Below are 18211 nucleotides of genomic sequence, written 5' to 3' on the forward strand. Positions count from 1 at the left end.
CAAATCATTGCTACCATCATTGCTAATCACAATGCCTTGTTAGGTGGCACTGAACATTTCTCAAATGTGAGATATAACCACAGAAGAGCTTCATCTATATTTGTGTCCCGAGGGCTGCCATCTTTCAGAATCCTCCAGTGAATGGGGTATTAAACTTGAGAAGCTTAAAACTAAATAGTTGATCTTATTTACAAATGTGCCGTAGATTTCTGGGGACCACCTCCCCAATTTCTCATGAAGAAAGCATTCATGAGAAAACATTCAGAAGGGTTGGCCAGGCCCGGTGCCTCACACCTGTAATCCTAGTTCTCTGGGAGACAGAGGAGAGTGGATCACCTGAGCTTAAGAGTTCAAGACCAACCTGAGCAAGAGCAAGAGCCTGTCTCTACTAAAAATAGAAAAGGGAGGTTGAGGCAAGAGAATTGCTTGAGCCCAAGAGTTTGAGGTTGCTGTGAGCTATGACACTATGGCAATCTAGCCCTAGCCCGGGCAACAGAGTGAGACTCTGTCTCAAACAAGCAAACAAAAACAAACAAATCAAAAAAAAAAAAAAAAAGAAGAAGTTGATAAACAACATAATGAATAAAGAGCATCCATTTTAAAATAAAGAAGTGTTTTCTTTTTTAAGAAGCGCAAAAATAAGTTGCATGTGTAGACGACATATTTGGGGTCTGCCCAGCTTACAAAACAAAGCTTCCCTGTTTTCTGAGTACTGAGCCCCCACAGACAGGGCTGAGCCTCAGGAACTCTGCTTGCATAATGTCTTCCTGCCCCTCTCCCGGCCACAGTGATGGGACCAAGTGAGGCCATCAGAGGCTTTCTTCAGGCATTTCTGACACAGGGCAAAGCAAGTCTATTTGGTCTGTTCCCTTGAACAAAGGTGCTGTGGACTTGGAAGCTCTGGGATGGTATCTTTCTCCAGTGGACAGAGAAACATCAAGTTCTCATCTGGGGGGAGAGAGAGAGAGAGGAAACTGTGAATCCATGTTCAGGGAGAAGAGGTTTGCAAGGGCGGGAGGGTGGGAGACTGAGAGAGACAGCCATGCACTCCTGCCTTGGGTCGTGAATTACAAAACAGGGCACAGATTCTTTCCCTCTCAGCAAGAAGTGGAGTCATCAGTTTCTCAACTCCTTGAATCTAGGTGGGCCACATGACTTGCTTTGGCCAATGGAATATGGAGGAAGTGATGGTGCAATCCTGAGCTTGGGCCTTAAGGGGCCTTGCAGCTTCTGCTCCCACTTGGAGATCCTGCCGTTGCCACGTGAGCAAGCTTGGGTTACCCTGCTGGAGGATTAGAGATGACACGGAGGAGAGCTCTCTCTGATGGGGCTGCTGGTTTGGTCTCTGTCTCCTTGTAGACAGCTCTGTGCCTTGTGGGGGCTGAGTGGGCATCACCTGTGGACAGAGGCGAGGGGAGAGCAGGAGGTACCTTTGGCTGTGGATGATGGTGAAGCCCACGCCCCCAATCAAGGCCATGGCTCCCAGAATTCCAGCCACGAGGAGGCCGATGGCAGACCCTCCTGACAGGGATAGACTGGGGTCCGGCTCCATGGGCTCAGCCTCTGTGGGATCCACAATGGCTTCTGGGAATAAAATAGGGATAAGATTGGCACAACTCCCTCTCCCTCCCTCTGCACACCCCCCCACCTCCACTTCCACCATTCCACCTACTGGGTGTCTCTTCAGCCCATCCCCTCCTCTCCACCCCCCAGCTCTCTTCCACCCCAGTCCAGCTCACACCCATCTACCACCACATAGAAGCCAGAGGAGCTCTCAAAAGCTCACGCTTGACCCTGTTTCTCCCCTGCTCAGAATCCTGCTATGGCTCGCCAGCATCCTGAAGCAGAAGCTGATCCCTCACTTAACCTTCAAGATCCTGCCATCTGGCCAGCCTCGTCTCTCCCACTCCCCTGCCCTTACAGCCCAGCCCCTCTGAACTCCACTTGGAGCTCCCCCTGGACCCTGGCCAGTTCCCTGGGACCTGGCCTGGCCAAGCTTTCTCTTGCCCCGCCCCTGCCATGCCCATCCAGTTCCCACCCTGGTTTAGTTGTTCTTTGCTGCCCCAAATGCCCCCCCGCCCCCCCTCCACTGGCCAGCTCCTCTGGATTCTTCCAGTTCACTCCATGAATAAAACGCTAAAAACAATATTCATGATAATGGTTGCTCTTCAATGCACCTGCTCTCTGACAGGTGTTCTGTTAGCCTCACTCCCCTATCGCTTGTGTTCCTAACAACTCTTCAGAGGTAATTAGGATCACTTCCACCATACACAGGAGGAAACTGAGGCTGAGAGAGGGGAATCACCTGCCCCAAGTTGCCCAGCCAGGAAGGCACAAGAGGAACTGAACCCAGTTTCAATCAGCTCCCAAACCACTTCTCTGATCCCAACAGCCTATTGTTCTTGCATGGCTGCCTGGGCTCCACCTGTACTACCACGCCTGCTAATAGCTACAAAATTAATGACACTAACAAGAACCTTAATTATAACAATGATACTAACTCACAATCACTGAGCACACGCCAGTGCTCAATAGTGCTAGTGTTATCATTTGTAGCTGTTCACCTGCCTATCTCATTGAGTGCTCCTAACTACACGGGGAGGTGGGCACTATTATTTTTCCAATGTTATAGATGAGGACATTGAGGCACAGAGAAGTCAAGGTCCAAAGTCACACAGCCAGGAAGCGGTGGAGCTGGAATTGAGATTCCCAAGCCCGTGCTCTGAGCCCATCCTTATGCCATGATCTGCATTTTTGGCGTGGCATGTACTGAGGCTCAGAATGGCAAAAGGACTTCCCATGTTCACCCCGGGACCCAGGTCACCTGGTTCAGATCCTGAGTGGGCTTTGAGTACAGTTAACCTCTGGTGGCAGCTTGTCATCTGAAAATGGGCTAATAATTCACAACCTGCCAGGTAGATGGAAGAATGGAATAACATTTTGGCTATTAATGGTCTGAGGGGACAGCTTGTAGAAGGTGGCTTAACCTTCTGCCACAGGCCAGTGAGGGTTCACGGGCCTTGGGTGGGTGGAGGACTCACGTGGCAGCGAGACAGTCACGGGCTGGGAGGACAGCTGCCCCTGGCTGTTTGTAGCAGTGCACATGTAGGTGCCCAGCTGCTCCCAGGACAACCGCCGGATGAATAGCTTCTCCCCTGTCCCGCAAATCTTTCCATTGAGGGTCCACGTCTGCATGGGCTCGGGGTTCATTGTTGTCACCCACTCTAGGATCACTGAGTAGTTGAGGTCACTCTGGATGATACCCTGAATAGTTTCTGGGAATGTCAGCAGCGGCACTGTCTTGAAGCTGTCTGCAACAACGGAAAGCGAGGCCACGTGGGCAGAGGCCACGAAGAGAGGCTGGGCATTTCTCCTGCCCACCACAGAGGCACCCATTCATCCATTCGTTTGTCTTTTAATACACTGAGGAATGTGTTTGGAGAGCCTGGTCTATGCCCAGTGCTGCTCTAGGTGGTGTATGCAACAGAATTGTTGCTGACCCACTCTGACGCCTCACCCTTACCACTTTCAACTGCCAGCACCTGTATCCCATTGCCTGTGGCTGAGGATTGTGCACAGGGTTGGCTGTGCACAGAGCTGGCTGTGCACAGAGTTGGCTGTGCCCTGGAGGCAGCAGAACGGAAGTGTGGGGAAAGAGCACAACAGGAGGAGAGGCTGCCACAGTGCCCAGCAGAGGCTGGCGCATAAATACCCCAGCTCCCTCGCCCTCAAGTGGGCTAGCTCTGAGGAGCTGTTCCACACCAGGGCCCTGAGTTCCCTGTGGGACTGTGATCCAGCTTCCCAGAGTGACAAATGGTTAGAGAACACAGCTTGCCTTCTCTGCCTCACTTCCCTACTCCCCAGGTCTCCACACCTACCAAATAACCTGCCTGTGAGTTCTCACTTCTGGATCTGCTTCTAGGTAAACCAAGTCTGGGACACTGGGTCTTGGCTTTAAACAGATGCAGACAATTGAGTGGGGAGACAGTCACCAAACAGATGAAAGCATGTACAGCAGGGGTGGTGATAGCTTGAGGAAAACTGTGGAGGGCTACGGGCTCGGACCAGAGGTGGGGAAGCCCATGTTAGGTAAGATGGGTCAAGAAAGGCCTCTTTCAAGAGGTCACATCTGAGCAGAGTCCTGAAGAGGCGAGGAAGGAGCCACGTGGATTCCTGGGGAAAAAGCTTTCCAGGCAGGGAGAACAGCAAGTGCAAAGGCCCTGAGGTGGGTGTGAGGCTAGGTGTGCACAGGGAGAAGGGCAAAGTGGGGGGCGGTACACAGGCAATGATGCAGATCACACAGGCCCTCCTGGGCCAGGGGGAGGGCTCTGCCTTTGACTCTGAGTGAGTGGGGAGCCACGGGAGGCTCTGAGCAGAGGAAGGATATGAGCTGGCTTAGGTTTGACAGGATTGCTCTGGCTACACATGTGAAAAACTGCGTTTAAGGACGAAGTAGTGGACTCTGGGAGCCCAGTAAGGGGGTGAACCAAGTGGTTCACAATTCTCATTCTACATTTTTCTGGTGAAAGGCTCTGAGGTCTGGGGGTCATTAGGGCCAGGCCTCCTGCTCAAAGAGGGTCACACCTGGGATTTGAACTCTGGCAGTCTGGCATTGTAGTGTGTCCTAGGAACCTCCACTCAGAGCTGGTTTTAATTTCAGTGCAATGTAATAAGTGAAAAGATCTTTAGCACAACCAGAGAGGTCCCTGAAGTCTCCCTGGAGGAGGAGGTTCCTAAGCAAAGCCTTGAAGGAGGAGAAAGAACCCGCATAATAGCCACCTGGACTGGGCTCTTGCTATGAGCCAAGCACCATTCTAAGCTCACGTATTACCTGTGGCTTGTTATACTGCAAGTGAGACCCATGCATAGGTGGTGATCAGCATTTAAACCATTAAATGAATATTGCAGAAAACACTAGACTGCATTACTCATAGTAATAACTATGCTACTAGCAATAACAGTTATAACTCCATGCCCATTATTACTGGCAATAACTATGTTATTAGTATAATTGTTATTATTCCATACACAATGTGAGGTATGTTCTTTATGAAAACCATTGAATATTCTGATTTAACCCTCACAACAATCCTTTGAGGTAATTAGCATTATTATTATCCGTATTTTGATGAGAAAATGAAGGCTCAAAGAGATCAAGCCCCTGGAAACTAACAGGGCTAATATTTACGTGCTCTGCACCAGGCACTGTTGTTGGCATTTGACACGATTAACTCACTTATCCTCTCAATAACCCTGTGAGGTAGGTTCTGCTATGATCCCATTGCACAGATGAGGAAACTGAGGCACCAAGAATGAAAGTCACTTTTGCAAAGAATCACGTGTGGCATAATGACGTGATCCCGGGAGTTCTGGCTCCAGAGCCCGCACTAACACAAGCTCCTGCTGCTCCTCTCTTTGGAAAGTCACTCAGGCTGAGAATGGCACAGGCTAAGGTGTGGGGCAGGCCTTTAGAAGAGCAATGACCTTAGGCTTTATTTGCCTAAGGTAAGGATTGAACTTGAGGCGGGTCATCCTCCTCACACCAGGGAGAGAAGAGCTACTGTTCTTACTGAAGACAGCCACCACCAAGATGTGTAAGTAGACTTAACAATAGACAAAAATCATTAGAAACATCTAGGTGGACTTTTTCTAGAATTAAAGTTAATTTCTTAATAGTGGTAACACAGAGGGGACTTACAATAGCTCAGGTGCTCCTTCGGATTGGTTGCAGTGAGTCTCCTGTTTTTTTAGAAAGTGAGGTGCAGGGTGGCACCCATAGTCCCATCTACTCAGGAGGCTGAGGTGGGAGGATCCCTTGAATTCAGGCTGCAGCTCTCAATGTCAAACTCACCAGGATGTCTCTTACTCTTCTAGTCCTTACGCATGCTGTTCCCACTGCCTGGAACCCTCTTCCATACCATCTTTATTGGATAACTTCTATCTTGCTTCATGTTATCACGTTAAATGTCAAGTCGACAGAGAAACTTTTCTCTAATCCTATCTGTGGAATTATTCATCTGTTTTCCTTGATAGACTGGAAATCCAGTGGAAGAAACCAGCTCAGTATTGTGCACTGCTGAATGTCCCTCCCCTCCAGGAAGTACTCCCAGACCCTGGCGGGGGGCAGCTACCCTTGGGTTCCCCGACCCCCCTATCGCTGCTCATTTTATGTCATCACTGTCTGGTGATGGGTCTGTCTCCCCTCATTGGACTGTGAATGCAAGGAGGTGAGGGCAAGGCCAGGGCTGTCTTAGTCACTGTCGTGTCCCCTCTACTGCCTGGCACAGGTTGGGTGCTGATGTTTTGTTGAATAAATGGATAGCAAAGTGTCCCTGACCACCTCAAGACTTCCTCCAGAGCCCCAGCTCTCCTGGCCCATATTGCTATTCCCAGGGAATGGACTCCTTTCCTCCATCCGCCATGCACCCACAATGGAGGTAAGAGGCCACTTGGTGTGGCTGAATGTGTGGCTTATCTAGCTGATCCAGAAGCCAAACGCATTGGGTTGGAAGAAACACTTGACTAAACCATTTGGGATTTAGAGGAGCGGTGAGCCCCCAAGAGCATCCTCAAATATCAACCTGTGGTAGAAAACGCTGGATGGCTCCCAACATCTTTTTCTCTTCCTCCTTTAGTCACAACCCAAACATTTTAGCTAGGCATATGGTTGCCTGGGATAAAGACAATATTTCTAGCTTCTTTTACAACTAAGTATGGCCAAGTAACTAGCTTCCAGTCATCGACACATGAACAACCTCTACATTGGGCTCTCAGAGGAAGTCATTTTTATTCCTTTTCCCCTTTCTCTGTTATGTTGGTTAGAATGCAGATGTGATGGGCACCATCGCAGACCCATGGCCCACATCCTAGCAATCGTGGAACAACTAGAAGGCTGGATCCCAGCACCATGATGCCACCATATCATCCCTGAACTGTTTATGCCAGTTTATTATATGAGAAAGAAATCAACCATCATCTTGTTTCAGATTCTGTTATTTTTGGGTCTTTTTTAGAGCATCAGAATCTGAATCTAGTTAATATGATCTCTGTTGAGGACTGTATTGAGTCTCTTGAATTCATATATTGAAGCCCTAATCCCCAGTACGTTAGAATGTGACTATATTTGGAGATAGGGTCTTTAAAGAGGTGGTCAGTTTAAAATGAAGCTGTTAGGGTGGGCCCCAATTCAATCTGATTGGTGTCCCTCTAAGAAAAGCAATTTGTACAGAGAGACACCAGGAATGCACACACACACACACATACACACACAGAGGAAATGTGAGGACGGAACGAGAAGGTGGCTGACTGCAAGTCAAGGAGAGAGGTGTCAGAAGAAACTAAACCTGCCAACACTTTGATGTTGGACTCCAGCCCCCAGAACAGAGAAGAAACCAATTTCTGTTGTTAAAGTAGCCTAATCTATGGTAATGTATTATAATAGCCTGAGCAGACTAGGACAGTCTATAAACTATCTTGTAAGAAGGATGGGGCTGGTCACCCTCAGGGCTTTGTCTTTCTGGGTCAGATATTAAAGCTCAAGTTCAGAGCTTAATAGCTCATAAAAACATAGGGGAGATTGAAGGCTACTACCAGAGACTTTCTTTGCCTTTCCCAAGTAATGATGAACATGAGCATGCGTCTTAAGAATACCTGTTGGGGGCGGCGCCTGTGGCTCAGTCGGTAAGGCGCCGGCCCCATATACCGAGGGTGGCGGGTTCAAACCCGGCCCTGGCCAAATTGCAACCAAAAAATAGCCGGGCGTTGTGGCGGGCGCCTGTAGTCCCAGCTGCTCGGGAGGCTGAGGCAAGAGAATCGCTTAAGCCCAGGAATTGGAGGTTGCTGTGAGCTGTGTGAGGCCACGGCACTCTACCGAGGGCCATAAAGTGAGACTCTGTCTCTACAAAAAAAAAAAAAAAAGAATACCTGTTGGAAGGCATAGCAAAGGATACAAAACGGCCACACCACCTTGTAACTCCTCCCCTTTAATAGGTGGAATCTAGTTTCTGGCCTGGTCATGTGATTTGCTTCAGCCAATGGAAGGTGGTGAAGTGATGGTGTGCAAGTTCTGAGCCTGGGCCCCAAGGGACCTTGCAGCCTCTGCACTTGCTCTTCTTCCATTGTGGGATGAGCAAGCCTGGGCTACCCTGCTGGAGGATGGCAGGTTTCATGGCCCAGGCAACCCATCTCCCCAGCTGGGCCACTGCCAGGCATATGAATGAGGCCATTCTGTATTAGCTAGTGCTCAGGCATCCTACCAGCTGACCACAAGAATTGTCCAGCAGAATTGTGAACTAAACAAATGGTTGCTGTTGCAAGTTTGGGGGTATTTTGTTGGCAAGCAATTGATAACAGGTATAGAATGTGTCTTGACAGGCCCTGTGGGGTCTAGTGGGTCTGCTTTCTGAGAACCCAAGCCCTTCCACTATGAGGCGCCACTCACTCTTGACGTGGATCTGCTCCGTCGCACTCCTGCGTCCACTGCTGGTCTCTAACACCACTGTGTAGCTGCCCGAGTCCTGGGCCGTCACGTTTCTGATGACCAGGCTGCCATGGGTGCCCAGCATCTCCCGGCCAGTGTGAGCAGGTCCTGGGAGGCCCTCAGGGGAGAATATCATGGCTGCCGGTTGGGCTTCGTGCCCTCGGAACCACGAAGTGCTGAGAATGCCATCCAGGCTTCCAGGGACAGGCAGGTGGACTCTGGCTCCTTCCGTCAAGGAATCCAACTGCACAGAGAAGGGCAGCTCAGAGGAGTCAGAGCAGGTGCAGGAGGTGAGCAGGATGCCTTGAAGGAGGTGGAGGGAGGAACAAATGAGACCAAAGGTAAGATGCTTCCCCACAAACTACCCTTTTTGAGCCACTGATGCATCAAGAGTTGATGATGCCCCCCAGGCAATTGAAGCAACTCCAAAAATACATTACTGGGATCTGATCAAACTAAAAAGCTTCTACACAGCCAAGAACACAACAAGTGAAGCAAGCAGACAGCCCTCAGAATGGGAGAAGATATTTGCAGGTTATGTCTCTGACAAAGGTTTAATAACCAGAATCCACAGAGAACTCAAACATATTAGCAAGAAAAGAACAAATGACCCATCTCTGTGTGAACAAGGGACTTGAAGAGAAACTTCTCTGAAGAAGACAGGCGTGTGGCCTACAGACACATGAAAAAATGGTCATCATCCTTAACCATCAGAGAAATGCAAATCAAAACCACTTTGAGATATCATCGAATTCTAGTAAGATTAGCCCACATCACAAAATCCCAATACCATAGATGTTGGCGTGGATGTGGAGAAAAGGGAACACTTCTGTACTGCTGGTGGGAATGCAAACTAATACGTTCTTCTTGGAAAGATGTTTGGAGATCACTTAGGGATCTAAAAATAGACCTACCATTCGATCCTTCAATTCCTCTACTAGGTATATATCCAGAAGACGAAAAATCATTTTATAACAAAGATATTTGCACCAGAATGTTTATTTCAGCCCAATTCATAATTGCTAAGTCATTGGGAAGAAGCCCAAGTGCCTATCGACCCATGAATGGATCAATAAATTGTGGTATATGTACACCACGGAATTTTATGCAGCCTTAAAAAAGATAGAGACTTTACCATCCTGTTTACATGGATGGAGCTGGAACATATTTTTCTTAGCAAAGTATCTCAAGAATGGAAGAAAAAGTATCCAATGTACTCAGCCCTACTGTGAAACCAATTTATAAACACACACTTTCATATGAAAGCTATAACCCAACTATAGCCCAAGAAGAGGGGGAGGGAGGAGAGGGAGGGGAGGGGAGGAGGGAGGTAGAGTGGAGGGAGGATAATTGGTGAGACCACACCTACGGTGCCTTTTACAAGGGTACAAGTTAAATCTACTAAGTGTAGAATATAAATGTCTTAACACAATAACTAAGAAAACATGGTGAAGGCCATGTTCACCAGTTTGATGGAAGTATTTCAAATTGTATATAAAACCAGCACATTAAAAAAAAATAAAACCAGCACATTGTACTCCATAATTGCATTAATGTACACAGCTATGATTTAATTAAAAAAAAGTTGATGACAATAATGATAATGAGAAAAATAGAGTAGAAAATAACAGGGCAGATTCATTGATTCATTAAGCACCTACTGCAAGCTTGCCATGGTCTTTTTTTTTTACACAGGGTTCTGCTCTGTCACCCAGTCTGGGATGTAGGGGCTGATCATAGCTTAGACCTAAGCTGATCTTGAATTCCTGGCTTTAAGTAATCTTCCTATCCTGGCCTCCTAGAGTGCTGGGATTATAGGTGTGAGTCACTAGCCTTACCCCCGCACTAGTGTTCTAGGTGTTGTATATGTGTCAATTCATTGATTCCTCACATCTGCCCCACCAATCACACATTCATATTTTGCCAGATGTTGCACATATCTGCTTTCCACTCTTCTCTGCTCTGTTGCCATAAAGGCCAACTTCTCTGAGTTGCATTGTTGGGATTCCCTTGCCTTTTGCTGCTGGTTGGCTTCTGTCAGTGGGGATGTTGGCTGTGGGGACAGGAAGGCAGCAGGGCAGTGAGCTTAGTGATTAGTCCTGCAATTCCCTCCCACCCAGTCACCAAGGCTTGGCTGTGCTCTTCTAGCTCCTGTTGGGTGACCCGCTCCTTACATTACTCTCTTCTGGTTCCAGGGTCTGCTTTCTCTTGCACCTTCTAGCCTGGAGGAGGAAACAGTTCCCTGCAGTTGCTAGCTCCTGGGTGCGGCATACTTTCATTCTGTTCTACCTATGCCTCCCTACCCCTTTGCAAATAGTCCCTGTCTGAAACTCTCCTCACTGCTCCCTCAGAGTAGACCATCAGTTTCTTGCCTCAACCCTGACTGACATGACAATCATACCCCAGTTATAGATGAAGAAAAAAAGGCTCAAAGAATTTAAGACGTTTGTCCAGATGTCATAGATGGTAAACAGAACTGTGATCCACACTCAGGCAGTCAAAATTCTCAGCCACTAAACTGTACTGTTGAGTATGCCCAACCCTGCTCTCTTAGTCTCTCTTATTTCCTGTTAGTAAAATTTCATACTGAGATGGGGAGCCAGAAGGCCCTGCTTGATAAGACCCGAATCAAAGTCTCTGACAGAAGAGGATACAGTGGAGAAGCTGGTTAAGACCCCATTGAAACCAAGATGGTGACTAAAGCAACCTCTGTGGCTAAATGCTTCACATTATAATTACCATTATTCTTTTCTCTTCTTTTCCTCATGCTAGAGTGCCATGGCCTCCGCCTAGCTCACAGCAATCTCAAACTCCTGGGTTGAAAGCATCCTCCTGCCTCCACTTCCCACGTAGCTGGGACTATAGCTGCCCACCATGGCAGCTGGCTATTTTTCTATTTTTAGTAGAGACGGCGTCTCACTCTTGCTCAGGCTGGTCTCAAACTCCTGATCGCAAGGGATCCACCCACCTCTGCCCCCCAGAATGCTGGGATTACAGGTGTGAGCCACCGTGATGGGCAACTGTCATGCTTCTTGGCTCCACAGTGGCAAGTACTGGGTGCATTGCAATTGTAATTTAATGAGCTCTTAAAAATGCAAAGTCACTGGTGGTCACTTTTAAGGATCTGAAATATCCACTTACAGAATAAACGTTAAAACATCTTCTTGATAGACAAATGAGACATGGTGGCCACTCCCAGGGGCACACCATCAGATACAAACACTCTGAGCCCTGGAGGGGATGTGAGACGTCTCAGAGGGCAGCTCAGGTGATCAGCTGACACCACATGCCAACCCTTCCCAACTACCAGGGATACCCTCCACAACCCCGAGATTGGTACTAGTCTGTTTTACAAGTGGGGAAACTGAGGCATAACATGTTTCAGTCTCAGACTCAAGGTCATAAAGAAGAGCTGGGAGTTGCAGGTATCCCTGTGGGGGACTCACTGCCCATCTTCCTCCACCTCCATTGATTTTATCTCTGACTCTGCAGCTGGTGTGAAGTTTCTACTCCCCTGCTCAGAAACCTTCTGTGGCAGGTGCCCTACAGACTCAGTGCAGATTCCTTCACTTGGCATCTCTGCTGCCTCCCCAAGCTCCTTTCACCACTCTGCCATCACTCTCCATATCCATCACACTGAACTCCTTGCATCTGGGCCTTTGCCAATGCTCTTCTCGCTACCTAGAATCTTGCTCCTCTTGACTCTAATTTCTTGTGATTCAAGCTTCTGCACAGGCATCCCCTCTACTAAAGACTTTTTGCCCCTCAGGTGTACTTGGTAATAGATAATACAGTGTTTGGACAGGACCCTCAAATGACTTAATGGAGTGATGCAAGTTCTTGCTGCAAAATGACAGGTATAAAGTGTTGTACTCAAGTATTTGCTTAGGGTTTTGCTTTTCTTTTCTTTTTTTTTCCATTAAATCATACCTGTTACATGAATGCAATCATGGGGTACAATGTGCTGGTTTTATATACAATTGAAATGTTTTCATCAAACTGGTTAACATAGCCTCTACGGCATTTTCTTAGTTATTGTGTTAAGACATTTATATTCTACACCTAGTAAATTTCACATGTACCCTTATAAGATGCACCATAGGTGTGGTCCCACGGGTTTTGCTTCTCTAACCTAATGAGAAAAAATTGCATTCTTCCACTTTTGTGGAACAAAGAGTACAGAGATGCAATTTGTACAACTGATGCCATATCTTTCTGAGCTCCTCCCCTGCCCACTCTCCAGCCTCAGATCTGAGCCCTGTCTTCTGGCTGTTGCCCTTCTCCCTGCACGGTTCCAGGTTTACCCACTGAGGGTCACTGCTGCCTGGGGATGGGTCTGTCTTCCCCATTGGACTGAGAGCCCTGAGAAGACAGGACTGGGGCTGTCTTGGTCACTGCTGTGTCCCCTCCCCCATCCCACACAGGCTGGGTACAGAGCCAACACTTGGGGAATGTTGGTTGAATAAATGACAGAAGGAGAAGGTCATGCAGCCCACACTCTGGGGATGGTGTTGTAACTCTGCAACTCAATTTTTTTTTAAGAGACAGAGTCTCTCACTTTATCACCCTCAATAGGGTGCTGTAGCGTCACAGCTCACAGCAACCTCCAGCTCTTGGGCTTAGGCGATTCTCGTGCTCAGCCTCCCGAGTAGCTGGGACTACAGGCACCTGCCATAATGCCCGGCTATTTTTTTGTTGCAGTTTGGCTGGGGCCGAGTTTGAACCCACCACCCCCGGTATATGGGGCCAGCACCCTACCCACTGAGCATAGGCGCCACCCAGTGTTGTAACTCTGACATAGCAGCGGGAGCCTCATGATTCAGGGAATGTTCCCAAGGCATTTTAGCTACGCTTATTCCAGCTGATGAAAAGCATGGCTTCATTTGTAGATGTGGACGCTGCTAGACCTGGGTTCATCACCCTGACTCTACCACTTATTATTTCTGGGCTCTGAGCCTCAGTTTCCCCATTCATCACGGAGGGAGGATAATAGTACCATTTCATAGGACTGCCTGAGATTTTCAGGGCTGAGGATAATCTAACTTACATATTAGCACACACATTAAAAATTAATATTTAAAATTGGCAAATATAGGGTGGCACCTGTGGCTCAGTGGGGAGGGCGCTAGTCCCATATACCAAGGATGGCGGGTTCGAGCCCGGCCCCGCCAGACTGCAACAAAAAATAGCTGGGCATTGTGGTGAGTGCCTATAGTCCCAGCTACTTGGGAGGCTGAGGCAAGAGAATTGCCTAAGCCCAGGAGTTGGAGGTTGCTGTGAGCTGTGATGCCACAACACTCTACCAAGGGAGATAGAGTGAGACTCTGTCCCTAAAAAAAAAAAAAAAAAAAAGAATAAAAAAAATAAAGTTGGCAAATACAAATTGTACATATTTGTGGTGCACAATAAAATGTTTTAAAATATGTATACTTACCCTTCAAAAATGGAAAAAAAACAAAATATGTATACACATTGTGGAATGGCTAAGCTGAGCTAATTAACATCCGTTACCTCACATACCAGTGTTTGTGGTGAGAACCCATAAAATCTCTCTTTGTGAACAATTTACTTTTTTTTTTTTTTTTTTTTTTTTGGTTTTTTGGCTGGGGCTAGGTTTGAACCCGCCACCTCCGGCATATGGGACCAGCGCCCTACTCCTTGAGCTACAGGCACCGCCCCAACAATTTACTCATTTAAAGAGAATAATTCAGTGACTTTTAGTACACTCAGAATTTGCAACCATCACCATAATTTTAGAACATTTACATCACCCCCAAAAGAAACCCTGAACCTATTACCCACTATATCCTAATCCCCCAACTTCTGCCAGCCTCAGACAACTAATAATCTACTTTCTAGCTCTATAGATTTGCCTATTTTGGACATTCATATAAATGGGACCATACAATCTGTGGGTCTTTTGTGCCTGGCTTTTTTTTACTTTTAATGTTTTCAGGGTTCACCCATCTTGTACCATGTTCGTTTCTTTATTCCCTTTTTAATTGCCAAATATCCCATTGTATGATATACCACAGTTGTTTATTCATTCATAAGTTGATGGAAAAAGATTTTTAAAATATAAGAGTAATACATTTTATAGCATAAAACAGACACTTAGAGGTAAATATTACCTTTTGGAAATTTTTACTATCTTTTTCAAGCTTTATATTGCCTCTTATTGTTTCTATTTCTTTTTTTTTTTTTTTTTTTTGCCATTTTTGGGCTGGTGCTGGGTTTGAACCAGCCACCTCTGGCATATGGGGCTGGCGCCCTACTCCGTTGAGCCACAGGCGCCACCCTGTTTCTATTTCTTTTACAAAAAAGTAGAATTATAGTCAGCCAATCTTACACAGTATTACAAAACAACCCATGCTCCTCATTAATAGTTATAGAATAATTGGAATAGATTTGGTAATAATTGGATAGCTGTGGCAACACAGGGTGCTCTTGTGGAATGGGCTTGGGTTAGAGTCCCAAATTCAGATTCTGCCCCTTTCCAGCCTTGCTATCTTGGGTAGGTGACCTTGTCCCTCTGCTCCTCAATAGAATAATAACAATAGAATAATTTGGAAAGTAAATTAAAAAAAAACAGTAAAAACAAAAATTTAGGACTTTAATTCTGTTCCTCAAAGGTAACCATTTTGGGGGGGCATATTTCCTTTGAGGTTTTTTTCCCATAATTTATAAAATTAATTTTTATTTATTTACTTCTTGAGACAAAGTCTCACTTTGTCGCCCTCGGTAGAGTGTCATGGTGTCACAGCTCACAGCAACCTAAAACTCTTGGGCTTAAGCGATTCTCTTGCCTCCGCCTCCCAAGTAGCTGGGACTACAGGCGCCCGCCACAACGCCCAGCTGTTTGTTGTTGTTGTTGTTTTAGTTGTCATTGTTGTTTGGCAGGCCCGGGCTGGGTCTGAACCTGCCAGTCCTGGTGTATGTGGCTGGCGCCCTAGCCGCTGAGGTACAGGCGCAGAGCCTAAAATGAATTTTTAATCACACAAGTGCTTCTCCTTAGAAGAAAATGAGAACCACCTAAAGTTGAATCTCCCTTTGTCCTGCTCCCCCCAACTTGATATTACTGTATCAAGACAGCGTTTTGTGTTTATAGGGTTGAAATCGTTTGTATGCTGCTTGATTTTCTTCCCATGTTTTGTAAACAATCTGCCAAACTCTCCACTCCCAATTGCAAAGACGTAAGTTACTTTCTAAAAGCTGGTTGCTATTTTATCCAGTGGCAAAGCCAATTCCCAAAGTATACCCTCCCACCCCCTACACACCTCCCCACTCCCTCCTCTGAAAGATCCAGCAACACACAGCCAAGTAGAAACTTTCCCACCTCATTTTCTTTCCTTCTTCCCCTGGGCTCAGACAGGGCCCCTGAGGGATCCTAAATAACAGCTCTGACGGGAAAAAGAGGGAAATAGGAAACAGACCCACCTTGCTGGCCTGAGCTAGGGACTTAGCAGAGCTTTGAACTTGGTTGAGTTTGGGGCTTTAAAATTACCCATATGGGATTTTTAAGACCTAGAAAAGGAGGTAATTCATTTGCTATCTGAGAGGTGGTTGTGTGTGGTCTCTGGAAAGTGTGGTGTGGGTAGTCAGACCACCTGGCTTCAAATTGTCATGCTGCTGCTTGAAAGCTGTGTGATCTGTGGAGGGCACATAACCTCTCTGGGCCTTAGTTTCCCCACTGTGAAATAGGAATCACACAGCCCCTGCCTCATCAGACATGTGATAAGAATTACATGTCACAACATGAATACACTGGGAACAGGCTGGCATGTACTCAGTCACAACGACTTCCTATTACAATGCTGTTATTATTTTATTATTGCTATTTTTACTTATTATTAGGTCGTGAATAGCTGTGGTAACACAGGGTTCTCTTGTGTAATGGGCTTGGGTTGGAGTTCCAAATTCAGATTCTGCCCCTTTCCAGCCTTGCTATCTTGGGTAGGTGACCTCGTCCCTCTGCTCTTCACTTTCCTCCTTTATAAATGGAGCCAATCGCACCTCCGCTTGTTGGGGTCGGGGTGGGGGGTGGGTCAAGAGCTCTGGTGGGGTGGATGCCGGTGTTGCATGGGTTTGAAACTGACCAGAGTAGGAGCTCTGAGTGGGGACCACCCAGCTGTGGATGGAGACTGTCTTCGGGGGTGTACCTTCCTCTCCCTAACCAGCGGTGAAGTCGCCGTCTCTCACGCACCTGTTACAAGCAGCTTCTTCCATGCAGGGCTGTGGCTGGTGCCTGCGTGCAGAGGACACCCCATGCCGCGTTCTGTCCAGGGACTGCGAACAAGTCTCCTAGTCATGGCGTGAGATCTTTACAGACCAGTACAGTCAACGGTACAGCCTGGCCCCGCCTCGGCCCCTCCTCCGCCCCTGCCCCGCCTGAGTCCCCGGCTCCCGCGGTAGCCAGGCTGGCATTCTTCTCTCGGGCAAGATTAGTGGTGGGAAGCAGGCTAGGGCAGGGGTCCTGAGGAGGAGGTTTATCTCTCTTCCCCCACAACGCACAATCCCCACAGGGAGGATAATGAAGACAAAGAGAGGAGCAGAATTTCCCGGCCTCTTTTCATCCAAATCGTAGGCAAGGGACGGCCAAAGGTTATCTGGTAGGAAGTGACCGCGCCTCCTGCTGGTCTCCTGGCTTCCCTCTCAGACTCTGTGACTAGCAGCTTTGTAAAATGGGGATGTCAATAATAGCACGAGCCCCAGAGTCGGAGGGGACCATGGACCTCAGTGTCCAGAACAATGTCTGGTACACAGTAGGTGCTCAAAGAATAACAGTAGTTATTAAATTAATGCCAGTTATTATTTTTGGTATCCAGGATATCCTGGAGTCATGTTCAGAATCCCTTTATCAAGACTTTGCTTGTGTTATACCTTGAATTGTAGAACCTGGAAGGAGAAGCCAAAAAGCCTCTTTTTTCTCACTCTTCTTGCTCTTCAGGGCCATTATTTCCTCCCCAAATTAAAGATCACATTGCTTGGACTGTTAGCTAGTGTTTATCAAACACTCTATGCCAGGCACAGTACCAGCCCTTTTAAAATTGTTGAATTGAATTTGAATTTTCCAGGGGTAATTAGATCAGGCTCATTTTCCAGGGGTGCCCAGGGGCTGAGTTACTCACCTAACATCACAGTGGCTTTCTGTCAGTTCTTGGAGGGAGCCACCTCAGGGCCTTTGCACTTGCTGTTCCTTCTTACAGCCCTACAGAAATCTTCTCAAGGCTGACTGCTTCTCATTCTGGCCTCCATTCACATATCAGCTCCTCAAAAAGACCTTTCCTAACTTCTGCAGCAACTCAGACCCCCAGCTCCTTGCTGGCAAGTCACACTTTTAGTCATTACATCATTTGCCACTACCTTAGATGATTTCTTTCTTTCTTTCTTTTTTATAGAATATTTCTTATTTTTTAAATTTTTTATTGTTTTGCAGTTTTTGGCCAGGGCCAGGTTTGAACCTGCCACCTCTGATATATGGGGCTGGTGCCCTATTCCTTTGAGCCACGGACGCCACCCTAGATAATTTATTTCTTTGTGCACTTGTTTATTATCTGTCTCCCTCTCCTCACTCCCACCTCCCCAATTAGAATGTCAGGTCCAGGAGGGTAGGGATTTTGTCTGGTTCATGGCCATGTCCCTCTAGTGCAGTATTTTTCAACCTTTTTTATCTCATGGCACACTTGAACCTGTAGTTAAACTTCCCCAGCCCACTTAAATTAGTTTGATTAA

General features: G+C 47.1%; 1 protein-coding gene across 2 annotated transcripts; it reads right to left on the bottom strand.

Moving 5' to 3' along the window:
- Positions 1-592: 592 nt before the first annotated feature.
- Positions 593-16858, bottom strand: IGSF23 (immunoglobulin superfamily member 23). Of its 2 annotated transcripts, XM_053604280.1 has the most exons (6): positions 16683-16858; positions 8441-8782; positions 3042-3311; positions 2825-2908; positions 1431-1584; positions 593-948 (listed from the first exon to the last, which is right to left on the bottom strand). In XM_053604280.1, exons 1-6 carry the CDS (start codon positions 16786-16788, stop codon positions 945-947), a joined length of 960 nt encoding a protein of 319 aa, XP_053460255.1. In that variant the 5' UTR covers positions 16789-16858; the 3' UTR covers positions 593-944. The 2 variants fall into 2 exon arrangements, with proteins under 2 accessions (XP_053460255.1, XP_053460257.1); XM_053604282.1 differs by lacking the exon at positions 2825-2908 and having other exon boundaries at positions 16683-16837.
- Between the last annotated feature and the right edge of the window lie 1353 nt (positions 16859-18211).

This window comes from Nycticebus coucang, chromosome 10 (assembly GCF_027406575.1).
Source record: "Nycticebus coucang isolate mNycCou1 chromosome 10, mNycCou1.pri, whole genome shotgun sequence".
NCBI classification, from domain to species: domain Eukaryota; kingdom Metazoa; phylum Chordata; class Mammalia; order Primates; family Lorisidae; genus Nycticebus; species Nycticebus coucang.

Coding starts and splice junctions, on each gene's coding strand:
- IGSF23 (XM_053604280.1), bottom strand. CDS start 16,788: ATGACTAGGAGACTTGTTCGCAGTCCCTGGACAGAACGCGGCATGGGG. Junction 8,783..16,682: donor GAAGAAGCTGCTTGTAACAG/GTGCGTGAGAGA, acceptor ACCTCCTTCAAG/GCATCCTGCTCACCTCCTGC. Junction 3,312..8,440: donor GGAGCAGATCCACGTCAAGA/GTGAGTGGCGCC, acceptor CCGTTGTTGCAG/ACAGCTTCAAGACAGTGCCG.